Source organism: Bubalus bubalis, chromosome 2, assembly GCF_019923935.1.
Source record: "Bubalus bubalis isolate 160015118507 breed Murrah chromosome 2, NDDB_SH_1, whole genome shotgun sequence".
In the NCBI taxonomy this organism is placed as follows: Eukaryota; Metazoa; Chordata; class Mammalia; order Artiodactyla; family Bovidae; genus Bubalus; species Bubalus bubalis.
In genome coordinates this window covers 179,549,460-179,576,392 of record NC_059158.1, presented here as the reverse complement: position 1 = coordinate 179,576,392, position 26,933 = coordinate 179,549,460, and the positions used below count along the sequence as shown (strand labels likewise).

Sequence of the window (26,933 nt, the reverse complement as noted above, 5' to 3'; positions counted from 1 at the left end):
AAGGCGAGGGGAGAAGCGGACGACAGAGGATGAGATGGTTGGATGGCATCACCGACTCAATGGACATGAGTTTGAGTAGGCTCCGGGAGTTGGTGATGGACAGGGAGGCCTGGTGTGCCGCAGTCCATGGGGTCGCAAAGAGTCGGACACCACTGAGCGATTGAACTGACTGACTGACTGACTCCTGAGGCGGGGCGGCGGCTCTCGGATTCTCAGCCCCCTACCAGGTGGGAAATAAGGGGCTTGGGGAGAGAGACAGAGGGGAAGAGACAGGGTGTCTACGGCTCTGCTCGCGGCCTCGGGGGCGCCCTTTGTCTAGACAGCCTTAGGGAGCTGGACAGAGGCGGGGCGGGGCGAGAGGAGCGGGGGCGGGGGGGGCGGGGGCGGAGGGGGCGGGCCCATGGGCGGGGCCTCGCCGGCCCTCACCCCGCCCCGTCGGACGTCGGCGCGGAGCTCGCGCGGGGAGGGGAGGAGCGCGGAGTCCGCGCGCCGCCTGGCCCCGGCGGAAAGTTTTCACTGACGGAGTTTTTGGCTGCGGCGGAGGCGGCAGCGCGGCGGCCGGGAGAGGCCATGGACGCGCTCAAGTCTGCCGGGCGGGCGCTGATCCGGAGCCCCAGCCTCGCCAAGCAGAGCTGGGGGTGCGGCGGCGGCCGGCACCGGAGTGAGTGTGTGCGCGTCCGCCGGGGGCCCGGGCTGGGGATCGCGGCGCACGGACCTTGTCTCCTGAGGGGCCCCGGAGTGGGGAGAGAGGCAGGGCCTGACCCCGCGCCCTGTGGCCCGTGAGCGACTTTCCCCGGCCCTGCGTGGTTTGAGGGTCTCCGAAGGTCACGTCCCCACTCCAGCCCCTATTCTTTTCGGCTGTGGAGGAGGGGCAGGAGCTGGGGGAAGAAACGGGAGCTCGGGGTCCCCAGGTGCGGGCTGCAGGTCGGAGGAGGCGCCTTGCGCGACCCGGGCACCTCCACTTTTTGGACAGCCAGGGGAGGCGGGAGCTCGGCGTCTGTACCCGGGAGGTGTGGGGGGGAAGGGACGTGGGGCCGGGGGGGATTTGGGAATACACCCCCACCCCGCGCCCCTGCATTCTGGCGCGCGGTCAGCCGCCGGCGGGCGCCCACCTTGTCCGCTTCCCCCAGATCCAACCCACGAAGTCATCTTTTAACTCCCTCGGGCTCCCGGAAACCGACGCAGGTGCGAGCCCGGGCTTCGCCGGTACCTGCTGGAAGTTGGGGGCGGGGCTCAACCTGGGGTCTCAGGAGGTGCCTCCCACCCGCCCCGTCTAGACCCCTCCTCTGGCGGGGTTCAGGTGGCCCGGCCGGCGTCCTGGCTGTGTTGGAAACCTGTTTTTATTTCTCGCACCTCGCCGCTTGAGCTTCCAAAGTCCCTGGGCCCCCAGGCGTAAGGCAGACTCTGCCGCCGCCTCTCCCAGGGGCGTCCGGGAGTCTGCGAGGAACCTCATCGGGCTCCCCCCTCCTCTCCCAGTCTCCAGTTACTCTCAGGGAACCAACCAGTCACCTGGCACCTTCCCCCGCGAGGCCTGAGAAACCCAGCCCAGGTCCCTCCTTTTTCAGGAGGAGTGGCTTGCCTGGGGTCACGCAGCGCCTTACTGATAGATACAGAGCCAAAGCCAGGACTGCTGCACCCTCCCGCCTCCCCTGCCCACAGCTGGGACCCTGGCCTCTCCCGCACCAGGAAGCCCGCTCTCAGTACACTCCAACCGCCTCTGTCTTGGCCTTCCAGGGCTCCACCAGGGGAGCCCGAGTTCCCTAGGCTCAGGAGAGGCCCCGGAGTGCCAGCGTGTCTGGGCCTAGGGAGTCTGCCCTGCCCCACCTCTTGCCCCATTCTGTGGTTCCAGCGGTGCCTGCCTCCTAAACCAAGAAAGACTAGCATTGGGAACGTGGGCTGGTGCCTGCTGGCGGGGCTGGGGTCAGGCCATTAGGACTGGAGGAGGCCAGGGATGCACCCATCTCCTACATTTATGGACTCCCAAAATAGCTCCTTTAAATATTTGTGGGATTTGATCAGAACTTCTGAGAATGATGGTTGGTTCCAATGGGGAAACCCTGTCGTTTTCTCTAGGGATAAGGGAGGAGCGAGGACAGGGAAGGAAACTTAGGAACACCCCCTCCCTCTTCCCCGACTCAGTATGGGGAAAGGGGAGAAGTAGCCACCTTGAGTGGCAGAAAAGAGTTTCTCCTGCCTGCTCTGATCTTGGACAAGTCACTTGTCCTTTCTGATCCTCAGTTTTCTCATCTGCAAAATCAGGATAAAAACTCTAACCTGGCAAGGGATGTGGTTTGTTAGTTTGTTTTTATTTTTTAATTATTTTTATTTATTTGGCTGCCTTGGGTCTGCTGCCAGGGGACCTATTTTGTGGCATCTTTCCTTGCAGTGCAGCGGCCTTCTTTCTAGTTGTGGCTTGAGGGCTCCAGAGTGTGCCAGCTCAGTAGTTGTGGCACGTGGACTTAGTCTCCCCCCCTTCCCCTCCCTGCATGCGGGAGTCTTTACCATCTGAGCCACGAGGGAAGCTCTTTTTTTAAGCTTACTTTAAAAAATGTATTTGTTTTTGGCTGCGCTGGGTCTTCATTGCTGCGAGTGGGCTTTCTTCAGTTGCGGCAAGTGGGGGCTACTCTTCCTTGTGGAGGCCAGGCTTCTCGTTGCAGTGGCTGCTCTTGTTGCGGAGCCCAGCCTTCACTAGTCGCAGCTCTTGGGCTCTGGAGCTTGTGGGCTCAGTCGTGGTGCATGGGCTTAGTTGCTCTGCGGTATGTGGAATCTCCCTAGACCGGGGATCGAACCTGTGTCTCCTGCCTTGGCAGGCGGATTCCTATCCACTGCACCACCAGGGAGAGGGCAATGGCAACCCACTCCAGTACTCTTGCCTGGAAAATTCCGTGGCTGGAGGAGCCTGGTGGGCTGCAGTCCATGGGGTCGCTAGGAGTCGGACACGACTGAGCGACTTCACTTTCACTTTTCACTTTCATGCATTGGAGAAGGAAATGGCAACCCACTCCAGTGTTCTTGCCTGGAGAATCCCAGGGACGGGGGAGCCTGGTGGGCTGCCGTCTCTGGGGTCGCACAGAGTTGGACACGACTGAAGCGACTTAGCAGCAGCACCACCACCAGGGAAGTCCACAAGGTATAATAGATTCTTAACCACGGAACCACCAGGGAAGTCTCTCTGGCAGAGGTGTTGAGAAGGTTGTTGACAATAACACTTCCTTCTGGCACCTAACTGGTGGTTTCCTTCTCCCCAACTCCCCTTTCCCCTACTTGTCATGTGGGCCTTCACCATGACTCTTAATGTGGTGGAACAAGTTTGGAGGGGCTCAGAGCCTGTCTACAACTGCGTAGAAAAGGAGAGGAGAGCCCCGTTCCTCTTAGGCAGACCCCAGTAAGCCAAGAGTGCCGTCCTGGAGCCTTCTGGACCCAGAGTGAGCTGGGGTGAATCCCCACCTGTCCCTGCGTAAGTCAGTTTTTTGATGTGTAAATTGTCAATAGCAGTAGCACCCAGTTCCGTTTTGTTGCTGTTTGATGCGGGTTAGCTGAAAGCATGTGTTGCCGGGCAGAAAGAGTTCAGTGAATGGTGACTACGCTTTTGTCATCTACCTTTGAGGTAGGGTTTTTGCTTCCATTATCGTGTTTGCTCCTGTAAGGTGTCAGAGCAGGGATTCTTATCAGATTCATTTTTCAGATAAAGGATCCTGAGGCTCGGGGAAGTAGAGTCAGTGGCTCCAACATGGAGCTTCCGAGAGCTGGCTCCAAATCCCTAGCCCAGGGGTCTTATCAGTGTGGCCTCATGGACTCTGACCCCGGGAGTGACTGAGGCAGGGCTGGCTGCCCCTGAGGACAGCGGTGGCCACAAGCAGAGGGGGAGGCAGTGGGGTGTGTCTCGGGTAGGAGTGCTGAGGCAGCCTGACGTGGGGTGGTGTCCCAGCCAGGCCTTGGATCCAGCCCTCAAGGTCTGAGCCCTATGCTTGCGTTTGGGGACCAAACTGAAGCCAGTGGAGTTAAGGTTAGACCTGATACTCGCTGTCCGGCTGTGACTTGCTCCTCACCCCTCAAGGTCCTCAGCTGGGATTAGTGTGATCATTGTTTTATCTGCATAGAAACTGAAGCCCGGAGTGGGGCTTGCCTGAGGTCACAGAGCAAAGCCAGCAACAGACAGGCTTCTTTGTCCTGACCCTCACCGCCCCCTGTCTCCCAGTTACTTCCGACTTCCAAGAGGGACTCTCTCCTTCTCCCACACATGGCTTCCCCCCCACCCCCCACCCCATGCCATCTCTTTGGGAACCATAAATATTCTATTTCAGTCCCTGGCCAGGGGTTTTCCTTTCTTCCAGTTGCCTGGAAGGCTGACTCACCCCATCCCCTCAATACTCTTATTTCCACAAGGAGTCCCTCTGACCCTCAGGTTCCTCCAGGGGTTGTCAGAGAACTCTGAGAGAGAGAGACCAAGTAAAGAAATCTGAGGTGCAGGTTTCAGCAAAGCTGGTTCATGGTAGTGTAGGGGGTGGGACGGAGGATCTAGTCCTACTTATTTATAATGTTAACTTTGAAAGATAGAAATAAACCCCAAACCACAGTATACTGAGCACCGACTGTGTGTCGGGCACTGATAGAGGTATCAGGGAGGCTGGTGAGTGAGTTCATCTCTGCCCCCTGGGGTAGGAAGTGTGACTGGCGCACCAGTGAGTGGTGTGCTTGTGGGTAGTGGTGACTCCGAGAGGAAAGATAAAGCAGGTGAGGAAATGATAGGCGGTGTCTTTGGGCTCTTCTAGAAGCAGATGCCGAGACAGGGGTCTGAGTACAAGTTGCTTATTTGGGAAGAGATCCCAGGAAGTATTCTTAGGAGAAGCGAGAAGAGAAAGTCCAAAGACTGGACACCATGAAGCCACTTTTCATTGTAGGCAACTGAGAGGCCCCCCCCCAGGGGGAGCTCCAGAGCAGTTACATTTCATCTGAGGGGCAGTTCCTGTCGGTGGCTGCAGGGCTGCTGGAGACGGGAGCTCTTACTGCCCCAGGCTGAGTGGGCATCCAGGCCTCCAGCAGCCAGAGAGCGTGGCATGTCAGGTGGTCTGGGTGGAAATGGTACCCACCTTGGGCTTCCCAGGTGGCACTAGTGGTAAAAAACCAGCCTTCCACTGTAGGAGATGAGGGTTCAACCCCTGGATTGGGAAGATCCCCTGGAGAAGGAAAGGGCAACCCACTCCAGTATTCTTGTCTGGAGAATCCTTTGGACAGAGGAGCCCAGCGGGCTACAGTCCATAGGGTCCCAATGAGTAGGTCATGACTGAGTGACTTAGCATGGCACGAGGAGCTAAAGGTGGGGCAATGAGAGTGTCAGTGCAGGGGGTCAGGGAAGGCTTCTCAGAAGGTGACACGGAACACAGGTATGAATACCAGGAGGGAGGAATCTGGGAACAGCATGTGCAAGGGACATTTAACTGGCGGCTGGGATTTCTTCTCACGGCCTGGTGGCTGAGGGAGAGGTATGTGGCATGATGGAGTCCAGTCACCCATGGCCCACTGAAAGTGAGCCAGATGTTCCTTTCAGGCGGCATGCGGGGCAGGTTACCTGTTCTTCCTGGGTGATCCTGAGCCTGGCCCGGCTCATGGGAAGGGACTTGGCAGACTGCAGGAGAGAGTCACAAGCACAGCTGTGAAAGTCAAGGCTCAGCAGTGTGGATTCTGGGTCATGGCTAGACACCGCTGAGCATCTTCATCTGCCAAATGGGAGTCCTGATATATCCTTGACTCTTCTCTAAAGTACCACACATGGCTGTGTACACCTTTGCATTTGACCCCTGGAATGCGGGAGACCCAGGTTCGATCCCTGGGTCGGGAAGATCCCCTGGAGAAGGAAATGGCAACCCACTCCAGTACTTTTGCCTGGAGAATCCCATGGAGGGAGGAGCCAGGTAGGCTACAGTCTATGGGGTTGCAAAGGGTCGGACACGACTGAGTGACTTCACTTCACTTTTTCACTTCAGTGACCCAACCAGTCCATCCTAAAGGAGATCAGTCCTGGGTGTTCATTGGAAGGACTGATGCTGAAACTGAAACTCCAATACTTTGGCCACCTGATGCAAAGAGCTGATTCATTTGAAAAGACCCTGATGCTGGGAGGGATTGAGGGCAGGAGGAGAAGGGGACGGCAGAGGATGAGATGACTGGGTGGCATCACCGACTCAATGGACATGGGTTTGCGTGAACTCCGGGAGTTGGTGATGGACAGGGAGGCCTGGCATGCTGTGGTTCATGGGGTCGCAGAGAGTCAGACACGACTGAGTGACTGAACTGAACTGAACTGAATGACACAGCACTCACACTTGTGATCTGCCAGGCAGGTTCTAAGCCCAGCTCGTGTGTGTACTGATTGCATCCTCACCACATTCCCACCCACACAGTCCCGTGGGACTGATACTATTGTTGATACCGTTTTAAAATGTGGAAGCCAAGGACCAGGGCGGTAAAGTGACCATGAACCCCACAGCTGCTGTTTTTATTTTGAGGGGGTTGGCAGCTTACAGGATCTTAGTTCCCCAACAAGGGATTGAACCCAGGCCCCTGCAGTGAAAGCACCGAGTCTTAACCACTCGATCACCTTTTTAAAAAAATCATTACTACTGTCTTTTGATAATCTTAATAACTTCTGAAATTTGCTTAGCACGTTTCACACGCTGAACCTTTTTTCTGCTGACACTCCTGCAGGACTGAGCCCATTTGTCAGATAAGGAGACTGTGGCCTGGAGAAGCAGCCCCACTCCAGGTCACGGCAGAACTTGGGTCCTCTTCTTGAGATACCGCTCTGTGGCTCCTGAGGCCATCTCCCCAGCAGGCTGGAGGGGACTGGAGGCCAGGAGCCCGGTTGGAGGTTCCCTCCTAGCCCACAGATTTGGCCGTAGCCCTGATGTTCCAGCCATCAACCAGGCTGGAAGGGGCACGGGGGCACCCTGCCCAGCCCTGACTCCCAGGCAGGGGTCCCTTAGTGAGGAAAGAGTACCATGTTTGCAGCTACAAGTCAGACTGGGCATACGGTCCATCCGTCCCCAGCTAATTCTGACAGCAGGTCATCTGTAAAAATCACAAGTTAAAATAGCACAGTTATTACACACTACAGGGCCAAAAATAACCAGGACCGGAACAGGGCTGTGGACTCAGGCCTGTATTTGCCTAGGGGCCTCTGGGAGCACTTCCTGATGCCTTGAGTTCCTCCTGGAAAGGAACCCGTGGCCTCCAGCGTGAGGTGGCTGGGTGGTGAGCGGGGCAGTTGTGGTGGCGAGCCTTACCTCTGTCTTTCCTGAGTGCTCCCAGGTGCTGGTTTCTTCCGGGAGGGCGTGGGGCCTGAGAGAGCTGACACCTCATCAAAGAGATGATTCATGCCCAGAAGTACAGGAGGGGAGGCAGGGTTTACTGGAGGGGAAGAAAGTTCCTTCCTGGGCCTGGGAGGCCAGGGTGATGGGGGCGGGCAGGGAGAAGCAGAATGAGGCCCGACAGTGTCATTGAGCAGGGGTGCACCTCCTCCCCGCTAGATCGTGGAGGAGGCAGACGTGCACGCAAGTCCTTGAAGAGAACACGCTAGCAGGCAGCTGCTCGGTGGTGGGGATATGGCTACGGGAGGAAGAGGAGGAAATCCATACCCAGAACAGAGTACCCCCTGCCAGGACAGAAGAGGCCCCAGGAGGCAGAACCATGGGTGGGGCCGTGTGCTAATAAGCACATTACACTTTATTATCTCATTATCTCATTTTATTATCTCATCAAAGGGTCAGAACAGCCCTGGGAGCTGGAGACTTTTGCTTCTCCCATTGTATAGAGGTCTTCCCTGGTGGCTCAGTTGGTCAAGAATCTGCCTGCGGTGAGGAGACCCGGGTTCGTTTCCTGGGTTAGGAAGATCCCCTGGAGAAGAGAAGGGCAACCCACTCCAGTATTCTTGCCTGGAGAATCCCATGGGCAGAGGAGCCTGGCGGGCTATAGTCCACGAGGTTGCAAGAGTCGGACACGACTTGGCAACTAAACCACCACTGTTTTAATAGAAGAGACAGCTGAGGCTCAGGGAAAGTTAATTGACATACTCAAGCCCAGTGGATTCTAGGATTAAGGCCCTTGCTCTTAACACTAGGATATACCCTGTCAAAGAAGGCTTTCTGGAGGAGACTGGATGGAGGGGGTTCGGTTTATCAAAAGTGAAAGGGAAAGTGAAATCGCTCAGTCGTGTCGGACTCTTTGCGACCCCATGGACTGTAGCCTACCAGACTCCTCCATCCATGGGATTTTCCAGGCAAAGGTACTGGAGTGGGTTGCCATTTCCTTCTCCAGAGGATCTTCCTGACCCAGGGATTGAACCCAGGTCTACCTTCATTGCAGGCAGACGCTTTACCCTCTGAGCCACTAGGGAAGCTCCTTGGTCTAGCAAAGGGAGGGGCATTTCTGGTAGAGGGAGCTACTTGTGAGCAAAGACACAGAAGTGGGAAAGTAAGAGTTACATCATGGGAGGAAGCTCTGCATGATTGGAACCTCTTTTGTGTGTACGCATGCCTGCGTGTGTGTGTGTGTGTGTATGTGCGCGCGCATGTATAGATGGAGAGGAGGCTGGGCAGCCTGTAACTCCCAACAGTGCTTGTGGGCGTTACCTGTAGTGGATTGGGAGCTGGGGTCCCTCTGACTTGCTGTGTGACCTTGCACAAGTCCTGTCGTTCTCTGGGCCTCCGTTTTGTCATCTGTCAAGTAAGGGGGTTGGGGTGAGGGTCTCTGAGGCTTGGTGAGTGGCCACCAGTCTACCAGGGCCCTCTTCCAGGAGCCCACAGAAGAAGGGACGGGTCAGGCCAGGGTAGGAGGATTGCAGAAAAATGCCAAGCATTTCAGAGGTCAGGGGGAACTGGGGAATATCTTGACAACAAAGAGGTTGTCCGTGACCTTGGCAGGCTCTGGCCCTTGGAATGGAGGGAGCGGAAGTGGCTTTGGAGAGGGGCCAGGAAAGGGCAGAGCCGGCGGAAATGAGAGTGGAGACGTGAAAATGCGAGGATGTTTGCCGAGGGGCAGGGGTGGATGACAATGGCACCCAGTCCAGTACTCTTGCCTGGAAAATCCCATGGACGGAGGAGCCTGGTGGGCTGCGGTCCATGGGGTCGCTGAGGGTCGGACACGACTGAGCGACTTCACTTTCACTTCTCACTTTCACGCATTGGAGAAGGAAATGGCACCCCACTCCAGTGTTCTTGCCTGGAGAATCCCAGGGACGGGGAAGCCTGGTGGGCTGCTGTCTATGGGGTTGCCACGACTGAAGTGATTTAGCAGTAGCAGGGGTGGATGAAGAGATGAACAAGGCCATGCCTGAGGGACTGGGATTACCTGCCTGCAGCCTTGTACTGAGAAACAGTTCAAAGCCTTTAAATCCGAGGGAATAGAGCTGCAGTGGATTAGCAATGTCTGCCGAGGACACAGGCGACAGGCCTGGCCGTACCTGGTTTGCCATCCTTGCTCAGAGGGGTCTCAGGTTGAAAGTGGTGGTCTGGGCAGATTCCTACAGAGAGGAAGCCTCAGGAATTAAGAACTGTGGAGGGAAAATACCTCTGGCTGTAGGAACTTCTCCCTGACATTTTGCTAAAGGGAGGGTAGTTTGCCTCGTGGTAAGATAGTATCACCTAGTGGTTAGGAACTTGGGCTTTAAGTGTGACTTAGACAACTGATTGGACCAATTCCTTGTTCTTTGAGCCTCAGTTTCCTCATCTGTGAGATGGGAATGAGAGAATGCTAGCTTGTAAGGTAGTCATGAGTGTTAGAGTGCTGTTTTGCCCTGGGGGTGGTAATGTTCTTGGTTTCTTTGAGGGGAAGGCCCATTTTCTGAGTTCTCATCACCAAACCAGGACTGGAGCACCTCAGGGACTTTCTGATTCTCTTTGGAGGATCAAATGAAATAGACTCCTGGTTGATGGACAGAGGACGGGATCCCTTTGGGAGTCTTCTCAGTGGGGCCTGGCCTTCTTTCAGGGTAGAGGCTTAAAGGCAGTGGGCCAGGGTCCAGAGCTGAGGATGGCGTTGGGGGCATCTCGGGCCTGAAAGCATCCTTGGGGTTGTCTGGGTCGTTCCTTCACTCGGGCATGCCAGCTTGCATGCACCAGATTCCTGTTCACCTGGGTCTCTGCAGAGCGGGGACTAGGAGCTCCTGTGAGTTCTTGTATGACCCATACCCCAGCGAACACCACGCTTCTCCTCTTGTCCCTCTGCTTGTTCAGGGCCTCTCACGTGGGTGGGGCCAAACAGGGGCCTCTTTCCAGCTCTCCTTCCTTGTCTGTTTCATTACCCAGTGAACCAGGCTCCTCCCCTCTTTCCAGCCTTCCTTCCTTCGGTCATGGTCAGAGCTTGGCAGGGTCCTTCCCCTGGATGCTGCTGTGCGCTGTTGCTGCAGCCCAGGCATTATTAGTCTCAAAGAGGAGAGCGGCCTTCCCCAAGGCCATGCAGGTGGGAGGAAGCAGAGCTGGGATTTGAACCCCAGTCTTCTGGAGTCAGGTGGCCTTCATGTCATGTCTTTTGAGCAGTCACCTCCCTGTTTCCCCACTAAGCCTTACCTCACCCCTGCTCTCCTTGGACTGCTGTCTCTTTCCTGGTCTCCCCTCCTCCCTACTTCCTGGGGGTCTGTGGCTATGCAGAGAGAGGAAAACAGGCCAGGCTGGGGCCATGGGAATCACCTAATCTTGAATTCTGACTCCAACCCTTTACTCCTTGGCCTTTGCCAACTTCATCTTTCTTAGCCTCAGTTTCCTAATCTGTAAAGTGGGAATAATATCCATCTCACCAGATTGCACTGAAGATTCAATAAAAAGCGGCATGGTTTGCCCTCAGAAAATATTAACACTGAAATCGAGAGTTTGGGCTTGAAAATAAGAGTTTGATTCTGGGCTGTTGTACTTGCTGGCTCTGTGGTCTTGGTCATGGGATTTCGCCTCCCTGGGTCTCAATGTCTTTGTCTCTAAATGGGTATGATAAAAGTGTCTGCCTCACAGGTTCTCATGAGGGCTAATGAGAAGATTTTATGTAAAGCTTCCTACCACGGTGCCTGGGATATGCTAGAAAATGTTAGCCCTTCATTAAAGATAAAAATGATAGATAGGGGGACCCCAGTGTCCCTTGCTGGGTCTTCCTAGGAGATGGGGGCTGCAGACGCTGCCTTACCCATCAGGGTCTGAGGGCCTGTCCTCCTCTGCCCAGAGCTGCCTGAAAACTGGACAGACACCCGGGAGACACTGCTCGAGGGTATGCTCTTCAGTCTCAAGTACCTGGGCATGACGCTGGTGGAGCAGCCCAAGGGTGACGAGCTGTCAGCCGCCGCCGTCAGGAGGATCGTAGCCACGGTGAGCCCCGTCAGGGCGGGTTGTGGGAGCTCCAGGGGAGGGGCTAGCTCCTGCGGGGGCAGGTGGCACCCACTGCCTGCCTTATGACCTGAGAGACAGGGTAGCCCTCTAGGACTGATCGCCTCCCCAGCTCTCGACTGAGCACGTGCCCTCGGAGTCTGCCTCTCCTGGTGGTCTAGGCCCCCCTCAGCTCAGACCCCGGCAGGTACAGCTGGTGGAGTGCAGAGTCCCCACCCTGCTGGACTCTAATAGCCCATTCAGTCCTCAGAGTCTGACACACCTGGCTGTGTGTCCTTGGGCCAGTGCCTTAACCTCTCTGAGTCTGTTTCCTCCCGAGGCGAAACCCTGCCACCTGTGAGGATGACTCGAGGTGCCGTGCTTGGCAGACGGCAGGTACTTCGTGAGCGACCCGTGTCTCTTTTTATCAGAAGAGGGTGTTGACCGAATTATCTTCCCCGTCGCATCTCTGCCAGTCACCCGTGGGCCTCACATCAGGGGCTCACAACGGTGGGGAGCCACCCACGAGGGTGGGTCCCAAGTGCGGGCAGGTAAGGCTCCTCTGACCCACGTCTGCCCCAAGGCCAAGGCCAGCGGGAAGAAGCTGCAGAAGGTGACTCTCAAGGTGTCGCCCCGGGGGATCATCCTGACGGACAACATCACCAACCAGCTCATTGAGAACGTGTCCATTTACAGGTACGCTGAGCGTCGCCTGGCTTCCCTCTGCCCCTCAGGGTGGTGGGTAGAGTGCTTTGTCTGAGCCCGGCTCTACCACTGCCTGTCTGCGTGACCCTGGGGCCTCAGTTTCCTCATCTGCATCTGTCGGGTGGAAACAGATCCCGCCCCAGGGGCTGCTGTGAAGCACCGAGCGCCTGGCTCACAGCGAGCGCCTGGCTGCATGGCCGCTGCTGCCGTCACTGGTTGCAGCCGCCCTGGGACACCCCACGCCTCCCGCCTTGTGCTGCTGAGTCAGGCTTGGAGCAGACAGCAGCGCCGTCACTGCCTTTTTCGCTGGGATTACAGCAGCTCAGCTCTGGACATCTGGCCAGGCGTCCAGGGAGGCCTCAGGCGCATCTGAGGCCAGAGCGTAGACAGTTTCGGTAGTGGGTGGGGGCTGGTCACAGGGCAACAGGCCCGACCCTTGGAGCCTCAGGCCATCCCCACCTCTCTCTCAGCTGGTCAGTTGTAGGACTTCAGAGCTGGAAGAGACAGACAACTCAGGTCCATTTTCCACCTGGGTAGCTGAGGCCCAGGGAGGGAATTGCCTTCATGGTGAGGTCATGACTGAGTTGAGCCCAGGACACCGAGGTCAGAGTTGTGTCAGGCCTCGCGTCGCTACACCCTCTTGCTTCATCTCCAAGCAGTGGCTCAGCCAGCTAGAGCACAGACCAGCCTGGGGTTGGGGTTGGGGTGTGTGGGGGGATGGATGTAAGCTGTGGGGTCGTTGTAGAGTTTCTAGCTTGTGTCTTCCTCTTCCCTTCCTAATTCTGCCTGCCTCCTTCACCCAGCATTTACCTGCTCTGCTGAGGTCTGTGCCAGGTGAGGGGATAAGACCCAGCCTGCCTTCAGGGAGCTTCTAGTTGAGGAGGAGATGGAGGTGGGGAACGAGACAGAAGTGTTTCCCAAGAGGCCAGAGAAGGAGAGGCCTGCCTGGGGTTACCTGGGAAAGCCTCTCCTTGCTGAGGCGTGAAGAATAGCAGGATCTAGTTGATTGATACCCAAAGACCCAGGGCAGTTAGGACAGGGCATTGATACCAAAGATCCAGGGCATTAAGGAGACTGGCTCTCCAGATTTGGAGAAGAGGCAGCTGGGAACCTGGCGCCCCCTCCCTCTGCCCACTTGGGGGTTTTAAATGGTCCTGATTGATCCCTTTGTAGATGCCTGTGATTGAAGCTGGGGCCACATAAGTCAGGGAGTCTGCAGAGCTCCTGTCCCACCTCTGGGCCCACAGCTCCTCTCCCGACAGGGATTCCCAGGATGACTAGAGGCCGCACAGAGGGATCAAATGGGGTGAGGGGGTGTTTCAAGTGGGGGGAGCTGCCTCGTAGGCCCCCACCCCGCTCCCAGCTCCTTTTCCCCTGGCCCGAGCCCCAGGAGCTCAGTTATCAGTCTCGGTCATCCTGGGAGCGATGGGCCTGGGACTCCTGACCTGTGATCAGAGGGAGGGCAGTTGGGGACCTTCAGGTGAAGGGCATCCTTCTCCCGCTTCCAGCCGGTCAGCACAGACCTCCATGAGGCAGCACGGCAGCGGCTATGGCCCCTGGCCCACTAGCTTGGTGGTCTGTTAGCCTTAGTTTTCTCACCTGAAAAGTGGGGGTGGTACTAGAACCCATCTCAGAGGGCAGTTCTGAGAATTCAGTGAGATGCCGTCTAGAAAGCTGCCTGGTGTGCAGTAAGGGTTCAGCTACCATTGTTTGGGGATGTGGGCTTTCTCCAGTCTTTCCCATCACTCCTTCCTGCTGATGCTGGGTTCCCTCCCCTCCCCTGTCCCGCCACATCTGGCCCAGGACACCAGGCCCAGAGTCCTGCCCTGGTGGAATGGGACGGCAGGCTGTCTGGACCTCAGGGGATACGCTCTAAGGGGCGTCCTGGATGTGGTCAGGCCCCTGTCCCAGAGGCTGCTGACACTTGCTCCTGGCCTTTCAGGATCTCCTACTGCACGGCAGACAAGGTGCACGACAAAGTGTTTGCCTACATCGCGCAGAGCCAGCACAGTGAGAACCTCGAGTGCCACGCCTTCCTCTGCACCAAGCGGAAGATGGTCAGTAGGGGGAGGCTGGGCTCAGGCAGCGGGAGCCTCAGCTTGGGGGCCCTTATGCAGGGGAGGTAGGACCCAAAGTGGGTATCAGTTAAAAGTCTGAAATCCCTGGGAACCTCAAGTGGTTGCTCAGCTGAGAGCTGAGGGCACCCATGCAGGGCTGCAGGTCACCCGGCAGGGTGGACTGCCCGCAGCTGTCCCAGTGAGTACCTGGGGCCCCTTCTGCTCTGTCATATGATTTGATGGATTTGAAGTCTAGGAGAGGTGGTCTGTCCCTGGTATGGTCTGGGGATGCAGGGCCTTACAGAAATTAGTCTTTGGAGACTGGCGATCAGAGGGGCCCAGGGTGAAAGGCAGAGGTGAGGGCCCCCAGAGGACCTCACTGGCTGTGGCCAGAGCAGCGAGAGAAATGGCCCTATGTTGGTACCTACTCAGCTTGTTTCAATGGTCATCTCTAAGGTATCGTCTCGTTTGCTCCTCAGAACAACTCTGCAAGATGGGTGCTGTAACTGTGTTCATTGTTTTTATTTTTAATAAACAAACAGCCTCACAGAGGTTGGCTGTCTTGCTCAAGGTAACATAGCCAGCCAGGCAGAGGGAGGGTCTAAACCCACATTTCTTCCCTCCCTGTGTGACTAAGGAGCCTGGAGCCCCTTACCCATTTCCAGGCCGCCCTGATCACATCTGGCTGGGGCAGGTGGGACCTCGGTGGTCTCTGGGCTTTTGTCTTGAACTTCGTGGCAAGCTGCTGAAGTGAGTCAGCCTTTGGCATTCAAGTTTTTGTTTCTGAGGCCCCCGAGGTCTGAGCATCCACCCTGTAAGGAGGTTCCTGACATTTATTGATTTAGTATTGTCCTCGGTTGATCTCTGTGTCCGAAGCCCAGAGCCCCAGTTCCTGTATCCTAGGGTCCTTAAAGCCAAGGAGACAGGATCTGTTCAGCTCCCCCTGTCATCAGGGACACATCCAGGATGTTCCGATATTGAAGTGGCCTCCAGGCTTTCTGCCGCCCCTCAGGGCCGGCCGTGGTGCACTGTCCAGTCTCCCTCTCTGCTCCTGTAGCCACTTTGCTGTTCTGACTCTCGCCCTCCTGCCTCGCTCTCAAGGCCTTTTGTGATTGGGCCTGCTGGGTAATCCAGGATAATCCCCACCTCAGAGTCTTTAACTTAATCACACCTGCCAAGTTCCTCTCGCCATGTAAGGTTCACAGGTTCTAGGATTAGATTGTGGACATCTGGGCTGGGGAGGGGTGGGCAGGCGGGCTTCCCTTGTGACTCAGCTGATAAAGAATCCGCTTACAATGTGGGAGACCTGGGTTTGACCCCTGGGTTGGGAAGATCCCCTGGAGAAGGGAACGGCTATCCACTCCAGTATTCTGGCCTGGAGGATCCCATGGACTGTGTAGTCCACGGGCATGCAATGAGTCGGATGCGACTGAGCGACTTTCCCTTTTGTGGAAGGAGGGGGTGCGGGTCAGCCTGCCTCAGGTCCTGTGGAAGGAGCACTGTCGGAGAAGCCAGGCCGGGGGCCTGATCCCACCCTGCGGCCGCGGGTGAGGCCCTGCCCTTCCCTGGGCTGCGTTGGCGTTGGCGGGATGCGGGGGCCGCCTCCATGGCCTCCTGGATTGCTCACTTGGGTCCCAGTTTCCTTGTGCACCTAGTTTCTTCCCTGCAGACTCAGTGTCGCCAGCCGCTCCCCTGGGCCTCGTGATGCCCTGGGTCCCTGAGCTGCAGTGGCTTCTCCCGTGACAGCCTTGTTCCCCACAGAACAAGCTTATTGTGTCCTCATTGTTTGTCTCTTCCTCCGCACTGAGCAGAGCAGGCGCTGGGCAGGGGCAGCTGGCCCTCGGCCATTGCTGCAGAGCAGGGGCTCCCAGCATGTAGGGACTTCCTCTGGGGTGGGGAGGTCGGGGGTGAAAGAGAGCGAATGCTGGCCCAGGGGCTACGGGAGCCTGGCCTGGGGCCAGAGGACTTTAGACGAGCTTGAATGAAGCCAGTCTGCCCTAGGCTGAGAGGTCAGGTTTACCAGGGAAAACAGCCGGCCACTGCTCGGCGCTGACAGCAGAGCCAGCGGCAGAGGGCCGGCTCCTGCTGGACGCCCAGCCCCCAGGCTCTTCGCTTTTCTCGGCCCATTCTCATCTGCATCAGGAGCGGCTGGGTCTCGGCTTGTCCTTCTCCAGCCTTTCCCACCTGGCCTCTCCGATTCCGGCAGGCCCTTCGGAGAGACAGCCCAGCCCAGGGCCGTGTAAATAGACCATCTGACACTCGGGCGGTGCCCTTGTGGCTCCCAAGGCCTCAGCCAAGGCCGGACTTCCAGTGTGTTATGGCCTCGTGGTCTGGTCGCCTTGGAGATCCCGAGACTCTCAGGGCAGAGAGGATGTGGCTGACGAGGAGGAGGCAGAAGGTGAATGGGTGCCCCGGTTTCTGCATCCCTGCTGCCAGCAGGTCCCTCCACAGACGCATGCTGCTCCCTGTCCTGGGCAAAGCTCTGTGCCAGGCCCTGGGGACCCAGGGAGGGAGGCCACAGAGAGGAGAGCCAGGAATCAGTTACTGGCACACAGGGAGCTTGGTTCTCGGGTGGTGGTCACTGTCATGCAGGAGGTCATGAAGACTTCTCGGAGAAGGAGACATTTTGAATTGGGCTTTGAGGGATGAGTAATAAGTGGGAGGAGTTTCCCAGGCCAAGAAAAAGGGGACAGGGTGATGAGAGGGTGGGTGCACTCCAGCCCAGGAGTAATCAGCACGTGCAGAGACACGAGGTGCAAACTTCAGTGATATATTTGGGGGTGGGGGATTCGGATGTCGCTGGAGCCTGGGTGGATGGCACCTCAGGGGAACCTTGAATTTGGATGTTGACGCAGCCCTCAGTCCTTTTGGCCAGTGGCCCAGAGTCTCCACATCCCCACCCTTCCTCGCTGGGCTGCCTGAATCAGCAAGAAGCCAAGACCCACCCAGGGAGGGGCAAAGGGGTCCCTTTCTGGGTCGCCCACCAGTTCAGCTCAACATGGGCGGCACAACCACCAGGCCTCTCTTCCCCGGAGGCTCCTCTTGCTCATGGCCAGGATAAGATTCTCTACAAAGAAACGTTTTTATCTGCCCACCTGGGAGCCCTCAGCCAGCACCTCAGCCTCTGGGCTTGGACGTGAAGGTGCCATTGCCAGCGTCAGTGGGGAGCCCAGGGCTGCAGTACAGGTAGACTCCCTAATTCTACTGGGGTCAGGTGGGCAGGGCTCTTCTCCCTCTCAGGACAGTGGCATCCCCCAGGTAATCCTTTGGTGCAGCAGTTAATGCTTCTGGGCAGCAGGGCTGTGCAGGCACCATTTGGTCTGAGTACCCAGCTGGGATCCTGGATTCTGCAGTCCTGGCCCAGGTCTGCAGCCCTAAGCCTGACGGTTCCCTGTGAGAAGCTGACCGCCTGGTTATCCGGAACAAGACAGGGACATGAAAAACTGGGCAAGGTAGTACTAGGTCAGGTAATAAGACAGACCCACAAGTCAGAGGCATTCAGGAGGGGCGGACACCTGGCATGTGGAATCAGGGAAGGCTTTTCTGTGGGCAGACGTGAACAGTCCTTCCATCTCATGCTGGTGCCCAGATTCCTGCAGTCGCCCAGGAAAATGGGCCTGTCCCCCCTCCAAGTCGCTGTCCAGCCTGGGCTTGCAGCCACCTGCAGGCATCTGAATCTTGAGTTATATTTGGTTTAACTTGCAGCTCGGGACTTCAGGGTGAAAGGGCGGGGATGATGCAAATGAGCAGGCAGATTTATGCAAAAACAGCATCAGGCCTGTGTCCCCAGATTTCCTGGAGGCAAAAATAATGGCATTCCCATCTCGCTGCCACACTGGGTGACCAGCCCTTGCTTGGGTGTATAGTGATCTGACTCTGGCTGGTAATTAGCCCATATTTTTAGTTCATGGGCAATTCTCAATGGTAACTGGGTCTATTAAACTTGATTCAGACGTGACAGCTTAAATTGTAAACAGCTGTGAAGAGTTTCATACTTAATTACCATATTTAAGTTTTGCCATGAAGCACCCGTACTTCTATCAAAAATGTAAATGACGGAGACATTCAAATGAGATTTTATACTTCGTGAAGTTTAATTGGCAGGGATCAGTCAGCTTGTTTAGGGATTTTAAATTTTAAAGAAGAGTTTTAAAGGCAGTAGCCACAGATTCATTTTTCAATTAAATTGAGTTGTCTGGCTGAGGGGAAGGGAGTGGGGCTGAGACTGGTTAGGCCTGAACTTGTTGTGTACTTGAAAGAGTCTGGCACTTTCTTCCCCAGGCCGGGCCTGCCAGAGGAAGCTGCATGTTGCTTCCGGCTACAGCTGCAAGTTCTAGGACTTTCACTCCCAGAAGTCGAGCTGGTTAACCCTGAGCTGAAATCAGAGAGGAAGGAGCTGAGATGAAAGTGGGCTGAGGGTCGGTCCTGGCTGGAGTGTGAGGCCTCAGAGACCTGTCCCAAGGCAAATGCAATCCAGCCAGCATCCTAAGCACCCCTGGAGGGCTCTGGAGATCAGGGGTGTTCAGAGTTGATGCTTGCCTTTAGGGAGCACCCAGTTGGGGTGACATAGGCAGGCAAGCATGGGCTTTGCTGGTGTCTCAGCGGTAAAGAATCTGCCTGCAATGCAGGAAACACAGGTTCAGTCTCTGGGTCAGGAAGATCCCCTGGAGGAGGGCATGGCAACCCACTCCAGTATTCTTCCCTGGAGAATCCCCATGGACAGAGGAGCCTGGCAGGCTATAGTCCATAGGGTCACAAAGAGTCAGACATGACTGAAGCGACTTGGCAGGCAGGCATGCAAACTGTTAATACTTCCGTATGATGTCACTAGAGAGAGGTAGGCAAGGCTGTGGGAGCCCAGTGCCTGTGATGTCATGTGACGTGGCATGGCATAGCATGGCATGACGTAAGAGGTGATGACATTTAAGTTGGGCTTAAAGAGGTGGATGGGAATCCTCCAGAGGTTGAGGGCCAACGTGTGGCCTTTCTTTATAAGTAGGTGATGGCACTGGATGGTTTTAGTCTTCTGCCCTGGGCCCTTATTGACATCTTGCTCCTGCCAGGAAGTGACTTCCCTGGTGCAGATGGTAAAGCGTCTGCCTACAGTTCAGGAGACCCAGGTTCGATCCCTGGATTGGGAAGATCCTCTGGGGAAGGAAATGGCAACCCACTCCAGTACTCTTGCCTGGAAAATCCCATGGACAGAGAAGTGTGGTAGGCTACAGTCCATGGGGTCGCAAAGAGTTGGACACAACTGAGCGACTTCACTTTCACTATCCTGCCAAGAAATAAAGAGCCTTTCTGGCATTCAGTTGCAAGCCCCTTTGACCCACCATAGTCCTGACCAGAGTCTAACCTGTGGCTCATTCAGGTAGTGGCGGGAGCCCTTTCCCAACTCTGGCTTTTCTGTTCTGTAATTCTAAGGGGTAAGTTACTATGTGAAGTCCTCAGGTCATTAGGGAGGACTTCTTGGAGTAAGTAAGCCTGATGGTTAATTAATTGCATTTAGGAAAACTCAAGGGGGAAGGAAAAAACATGGAGGTGAATAGCCATTGCCAAGGTGAGGGGTTGAAGTACCGGTGGGAACCTTGGCTGGGCTCCAGGTAGTGATGATGGGGCCTCAGCTGCCTGGGGAAGGTGTGGCCCCTTTCCTTACAGGCTGCTTTGGTGATGGGGAGGGGCTGGGGTTCTGCCTCCACCCATCAGACATTCCAGAGCCAGGGTGGGCCTGGCCTGGAGTCCCAGGGCCTCCAGTGGAGACTTGCTGTTACTTGCCTAACACTGTACCCCTCCCCCGACTCCACTTCCTGTTTTTTAGGCCCAGGCTGTCACCCTCACAGTAGCCCAAGCCTTCAAAGTTGCCTTTGAGTTGTGGCAGGTATCCAAGGAAGGTGAGTCTTGTTTGTGGATGTAGCAAGTGGGTGGTGGGGGTGGGGGTGTTGAAGAAGACCAGCTGAGCAGTAGGGGCAGGGCATATGGTAAAAGGCTCTGGAGTCAACTTCATCTTCATCACGTACGTGGTTTGTGGCTTTGGCCAAGTCCCTGCACCTCCGAGCCTCAGTTTCTCCATCTGAAGAATTGGAAACAGCTGTCTCCCTCCCCCAGGGTTCTTGAGTAAATGATATATATGCCGAGTTTCTTTCCTCTCTTCTGGAGACATGACATCTGGCTCCCCTGAGATGGGCCACAGCCTGCCCCTGCCCAGAGGTGGCTAGGGCTGGAGTGCCGGGTTCGGGGACTCCCAACACGCTGTGCTTGGTCCCACAGAGAAGGAGAAGAGGGAGAAAGCCAACCAAGAGGGAGCAGACGTCCTGGGCGGGGGCCCCCAAGACAGCGCCCCTTCGTTGAAGAGCCGTGAGTCTTGAACTGGGGAAGGGGCCTGCCCTTCATCCAGAGCACCACCCCCGCCCCCGGCCACCTCCCTCCTGGGCCGGGGTCAACTCCTAGGTTCTAATTTTTATTTTTTTGTTAAACTAATAATAATTATAGATAAATTAGCAAATATAGGTAAAGGGAAAAAATGACTTGCTGAGGTGCATGTCCAGACATATCCAGATATGTCTGCAGATATAGAAATCTGGGTATACGTCTCTCCCTCCACACTTTACAGAACCTCAATGCCTGTTGTGAATATGGGTTCCAGTCTGAATCACGAGTGGGACAGAGCTTCCCACCCCGTGGGCTGCTGTGCAGCTGCCTCAGGAGGTTCCAGGGTGGGTCTCGGTGGTCTGGGTGATGGGCCTGGAAAGGCCATGCCCAAGGAGGGAGTTAGGACCAGACCAGCCCAGGAGACACCAGGGTGGGGCCCAGAGGCTGGGCTGAGGACAGGAGCCTCCCCTCCCCCTGATGCACCTGACCTCTCATAGTGGTCGTCACTGGGAACCTGCTGGACTTTGAAGAGATGGCCAAGGCCCCGCTGTCCACGGTCAGCGCCAACACCACCAACACGGATGAGCCACCGCGGCCTCAAGCCTTAAACAGCAGCAGTGTTGTCTGGGTGAGTGGTCATGGGGCCTGGGGATCCCCCACGGATCCAGCGAGCTTCGGCCTTGTCCCCGGATGAGGCCTACGGCAGCTCCTGGGCAGGCCCTGGCACCCACTTCTTGCAGGCCTCTAGAAGGTCCTGACCCTAGCAGCACCCAGGCACCGGGTAGGAGATGAACAATGTCCCTTTGAACCTAGGGCTGCGTTGCCAACAGGCTTGGCTCCCAGCAGCACTGTCTCCTCACAATGCCTGGCCTCTTGGCCCGAGCATCGAGCTCTGCCCACTGCAGGACCAGCCAAAGGCCCCCTTGTTCTCACTGTGGGCCGTCCTCTCCTGACGCCCCCTCCCCCTCGGCTGTCTGAGTGAGGAGCCTGAGACTCAGGCAGGCAGCCTGGCCCTTGACTGGCTCTGTGACCTGGGGCAAGCCCCTGACCTTTTCTGTCTCAGCTCTTTCACTTCCTCAGTGATGATCATGACCTCTGCCTGAAGAATTTTCCAGAGGAACCTGATTTTTTTTTTAATTAAAAAATTTTTAATTCATTTATTGATAATTTCAGACATGAAGTATTACAAAAACAGTACACAGAATTCCTGTTCCCCTTCATATAGATTCCCCAGTTGTTAACATCTTACATAACCGCATTACAAAGATCAAAATCATTAACATTGATACAGCACTGTTATATAAGCTACCAGCTTTGATTCCCTTTTCTCCACTTGTCCCTCCAGTGTCCTTTCTCTGGTCCAGGATCCACTGCAGAAGGACATGTTACTTTACTTGTAACATCCCTTTAATTTTTAAAAATGTGGACCGTTGAGGGACTTGAATAACTGCCAAATCCCACTGCCTGTTGGGGGCCACCCAGTGTCCCCCGAGCGGGCACCATGAACTGGTCTGGGAGCCAGCCTTGCCACCTGCCTGTCCCTCAGGAGGCTGCGGAGGGAGTCTTGCCCAGTTTTTTTTTTTTTCCCACCTAGGCTGTGGGATTCCTGCCACCAACTATCCCTCATGAGCTTAGAATCCTGGCTCAGCTTTCGAAAGTGGGTAAAAGCAAGAAAACCTTCCCCCCACTCTCTCCCTCTCGGATCCGGAAAGCTGCAGAGATCATTCAGTCCAATCTCCTCATTTTATAGAAGGAAAAGCTGAGTCTCAAAGAGCAGTGGTGACTTGCCTCACTAAGGTGTCGCCGAGTTGTGGCAGAGCTGGGAACTGAACCCCCGGGCCTCTGGGCACCCAGGGGCCCTCTCTCCCATCCCAGATTTGGGTCCCTGTGCGGAGCTGCTGATGGCAGTAGCCAGGGGGAGGCCTTCCTGTGTCCGTTCCCCCAGGGGCCCGCCAGACTCCTCCCGTCCTCCTGCATGTTCGGTCCCCGTAGCCTCCCAGGGCTGTGGGCACGTGCTCCCCCTCTGAGGGCTCTCATCTCCTGCTTTGTTTTCCCCAAGGAGCTGGATGACGGCCTGGATGAAGCATTTTCAAGGTAACATTAGCTGGGCTCCTGATGCTGGGGAAGGAGGCCTGGTGCTTGTGGGGGTGGGGTGGGGAGCTGGCCTCCAGGGCTCTTTGCTGTGTCTGAGAACATGAATTCTGACCTTCTCCAGAGGGAAAATCTCAACTTGAATACGTCCAGGGGCGGGGAGCTCACTGCTCAGCCAGGCCTGCTAAAGTGTCCTTGCTGGTGAAATCCGAAGCTATTTTTGCTCATGGCTGCTTGAGCCCAGTCTGAGCTGAACTGAGCACAGTGTAGCTCGTTGGCTTGCTTTTCCTGTGCCTGGTGTGGCCTTCAAAAATGGGCTTTTGGTGCAGGTTTTCTCTGCTCCCGAGGTTTTGCCTCTATGGAAAGGGGCAGGCAGGGAGAAGGCAATGTTAAATTAAATCCACTGCAGACCATGGGGTCGCTAAGAGTCGGACACAACTGAGCGACTTCACTTTCACTTTTCACTTTGATGCATTGGAGAAGGAAATGGCAACCCACTCCAGTGTTCTTGCCTGGAGAATCCCAGGGATGGGGGAGCCTGGTGGGCTGCCGTCTCTGGGGTCGCACAGAGTCGGACACGACTGAAGTGACTTAGCAGCAGCAGCAGCAGCAGCGTTGACTTGAGGTGGGAATGAAGCTCATCAGGAGATAGGTGGTCTAGCCGGAGGCTGGTGGCATTTCCCCTTTTTACCAGGATTCATCTCTGTCCACGGCTACCTTCAGCTCGGGGACACACCACCACGAAGGTGGGCTGAGGAGAGGCCTGGGCAGCTCAGGGTCCCAAGTCAGGCCTTCCTTTCTCCCTTGGGACCTGCAGCAGCCCCCTGTAGCCGTCCCCCGTTCCCCATCACCTTCCTGCCAGAGCCAGTGGGAAGCTCGGCCCAGCACTGGTGGGGGTGGGGAGCGGCAGGTGTGGCCCCTTCATTATTCTTGTGGCCATCTCTCCTGCTTCCCTGGCTGACTGCAACCCTCCTGTTTGAAGGAAATCTTTCATTTGCTTTTTCCAGATTACTGAAGTGTCATATGCCCTTAATTAACAACTTTGAAAATCAGCAAAGCATTAAACAGGAAATAACACCATCCCATAATCCCACAGCCCAGACTTTGGGGCTTAACTCATGCTGATCCTATACATATGCATTTTTTTTTTTTTTTTTGCCTTGATCAGCTCATGATATTTGTATTTGGGGATCCTGATTTTTCACTCTACACTGGTATATATCAGGAGCATTCCTCCAGGCTATTAAAAACTCCTTGTAAACACCTCATTCATCGACTGCCTCACATTCTTTTAAGGATGTGGCCTGTAATTAACTCTCTGGATTTTTTTGACATTTAATTGTGCCCCTTTTTGAATTTACTTTGTAAACGGCGCTGTGTTAAACATAGTTAGAGCCAGTGGTCTTCCATGGTTGCCACAGGCCCCCTCCCACGCACGCCCCTCTCTGCCCTGGCACAGCTGCCCTTTCTTCTCTTTCCTGGGCATTTCCTGATGGAGCCGTGGGTGCCCTGGCCTCTCTGTGGTGGGAATGCCACTGCCTGCCCCACAGTTTCCTGAGCCACTTGACCCTCAAGGGTAGACTCTCTGGTTAGAGGTTCCACCTCTCCTGGCATCTGGGTCTTTCTTTTCTCCAAAAAAATAATTTTATTTATCATTTTTGGTGCAGTGGGTCTTCGTTGCTGCAGGAGCGCTTTCTCTAGTCGTGGCGTGCAGGCTTCTCACCGTAGTGACTTCTTTCGTTGCAGGGCAGGGCTCAGTAGTTGAGGCACGTGGGCTCAGTTGCCCACGTGTGGGATCTTAGTTCCCTGACTAGGGGTCAAACCTGTGTACCCAGGTGAATTTCTGACCCCTGGACCACCAGGGAAGTCCTGGGTCTTTCTTCTTTGTCCCTGAGTCCTGCCATTTGCCCACCCATGCTTTCTTGCTTCTGACCCTGGTGTTGGACTGTCTCCTTGGGCCCCCACCAGTCCCTTGCCTGGGCCCCCAGCTTACACAGCTCTGCCTTGCAGGCTGGCCCAGTCTCGGACGAACCCTCAGGTCCTGGACACTGGACTGACGGCACAGGACATTCATTACGCCCAGTGCCTCTCGCCCGTCGACTGGGACAAGCCTGACAGCGGCGGCGCCGAGCCGGACAAGCTCTTCAACTTCTGAGGCCTGGGGCTGGCGGGACACGTGACGAACCAAAGCTCCCCACGTTTGGGATGGGGGCCAGCTGCTGGACCGCTCCCCCCACCGGCCACCCTTCTCCAGTCGGCAGCGCTGTCAGCCTGAAGATCAAAGCTGCAGCCAGTCAAGCAGAGGGAAGGAGATTTTTTTTTTTCTTACCCTGTTCTTTCTCTAAGAACTAAAAGATGCCTTGAATATTTATTCAGTGACTCCTGGTTCCAGAAGCTGGTTTGGCATCAGGCACGAGCGCAGTGTGATAACCAGCTTCCTGCCCTCTCTCGTGTGAGCGCTGCTCGCTGTGGGTGTCAGGATGGTGACCAAAGCATTTCTCGTTTCTTCTCTCTGAGGGCCCAGATATCCCTGAAGGCGCCTGCTCCTTACTGAAAGGAGCTGGGTCCTTCGTTTCTGCCACCCTTTGAGCACGGGAGGGCCCCGCAGCCTCGGGAGAAGACGCTTCGTCCCACTCGCCTTCCCAGCAGGCCCCAGCAGGCTGGGGCTTGAGCTCCTGGCCCCGGGGGCACTCAGAGAGACAGGGGCAACCGCTGACCAAAGACAGCACGTGGCAGGCCCTTTAGAGCAGTCACCGCAGGTGCGGGCCCCGCTCCTCGATGGTGCCGTGTTGTGTAGAGCTTTCTTTCTGCCCTTCTTCCAAGAGAAGGGGCCTAGAGTCCCCGCGGAGGGTCCCCACCAGTGCTGGGAGCCAGGGTAACTGGCTGCTCACGGGCTCCTCGAGTCTGCCTGCGACAGTGGGGTCGTCTGTGTGGCCGCCCCACCCTGCCCTTCCCCCTCCGTGCGCTGCTGCTGGGTCTGAGCCCCACCTCCCCATACTTCCTGAGATGACACGCGAAACCTAACACCTAGATTTGTTCTGTGACTCCTTGGTCGCAAGTTTCAGATGAGGAAACTTGAGACCACACGTGTGGAAGAAGTAAGAGTCGAGAGTAGAACCCAGATCTGGTGCCAAAGCTGCCTTCTCACCCCCACCTCTCACAACTCGCACCTCCTTTTTTTTTTTTTCCTCTAGCTTTGTTGTCCTCCCAGGAACCAAAAAGCCCCAGCTATTTTCTGACCAAAATGTGTTTCATAACAAACCATCTGGTGCCTTTACACACAGAACTGGCATGAGCCTGTGTGCCCTGCTAACTGTCTTGCTGTTGATTTCCGTGAAAATGGAAGTGTTTGAAGTCTGCTAATTCAGAGGGTGAAACAAAACCAAACTTCGTAAGCATCACGCAGTTCCTTCCTGACGCTCCAACCCCAGGTCGGTGCCAGCAGCCGCCTGTCTTCAAAGTCTACCCTCCTCCCCTCTCCCACAGGGCTCCCGGCAAAGCCTCCAGCACACCCTCCATCCTCAGGTGCCTCCCAGGCCTGGCTTTAACCAAGCTGAAGTCCCTGGTGGTAGTTGGAGCAAGTTACACCAGCCTAGGAAACCCCATTTTTTTAGATTTTGCGTATCTAAACATTGGAGTCAGAGCACAGACAGAAATGCCTGGGTAAGACGTGGAGTGGGATTGTCTATCAGAATGTGGCCCTGGCCCAGCTCCCGCACCCCCCCCGCCCCACTACCCAGCCCAGACCTCCTTGGTGTCAGCCCGTGTGTCTGTCATGAGGCAGCAGGGATTGGGCTTGACACAGGCCGCCCTTGGCACGAGGGTCCAGGAGCCCGGAGAAGGGCCGTGCTGTGTTTGTGTGACTCGCAGCGGGGTCTTCATCTGGTCCCCGGCCAACAGCAGTCAGCGTGCTCCCTGTGTGTCTGCAGATAAGTTTGTGCTTTACTTGGTGTTGCTGTAAAGGAATTCTAAAAAGGAAAAAAAAAAGTAATAAATGTTCTCTTTTTGAAATACAAAGAGCACTCGGCTGGAGCGGCCTCTGGCGGACCCTGCCCTGGGGTGGTTGGAGCGGTGGTGACCACAGGCCCAGACATGGGCAACGGTGGTCTGTGGTCCCGCAGATGAAACCGACAGGCCCTCTCTTCATTGGCCGATGGGCTGTGCGAGGTCCTCTCTGGATAGCGTAGTGAGCTCAGCCCTGGAGAGGTCTCTGAAGGTCTAGGTCAAGGCCCCTAACCAGGGTCTGTGACCCCTTGAAATATACATAGCCACACATATATTTTTCTTGGGAAGGATGTCAGTCATTTTTCTCGCCCTCTCAAATGAGGCCATGATATTTATTCGTTTGACAGACTTTGTGCTAAACTCA

General features: G+C 55.9%; 1 protein-coding gene across 2 annotated transcripts; it reads left to right on the top strand.

Moving 5' to 3' along the window:
* The first annotated feature begins 447 nt into the window (after positions 1-447).
* LDLRAP1 (low density lipoprotein receptor adaptor protein 1) lies at positions 448-26,581 on the top strand. Of its 2 annotated transcripts, none has more exons than XM_025278712.3 (9): positions 448-661; positions 11,203-11,345; positions 11,926-12,038; positions 13,990-14,104; positions 19,923-19,995; positions 20,372-20,458; positions 20,971-21,101; positions 22,536-22,567; positions 24,575-26,581. In XM_025278712.3, exons 1-9 carry the CDS (start codon positions 571-573, stop codon positions 24,717-24,719), a joined length of 930 nt encoding a protein of 309 aa, XP_025134497.1. In that variant the 5' UTR covers positions 448-570; the 3' UTR covers positions 24,720-26,581. The 2 variants fall into 2 exon arrangements, with proteins under 2 accessions (XP_025134497.1, XP_025134496.1); XM_025278711.3 differs by having other exon boundaries at positions 449-661; positions 22,533-22,567.
* The last annotated feature ends 352 nt before the right edge of the window (positions 26,582-26,933 follow it).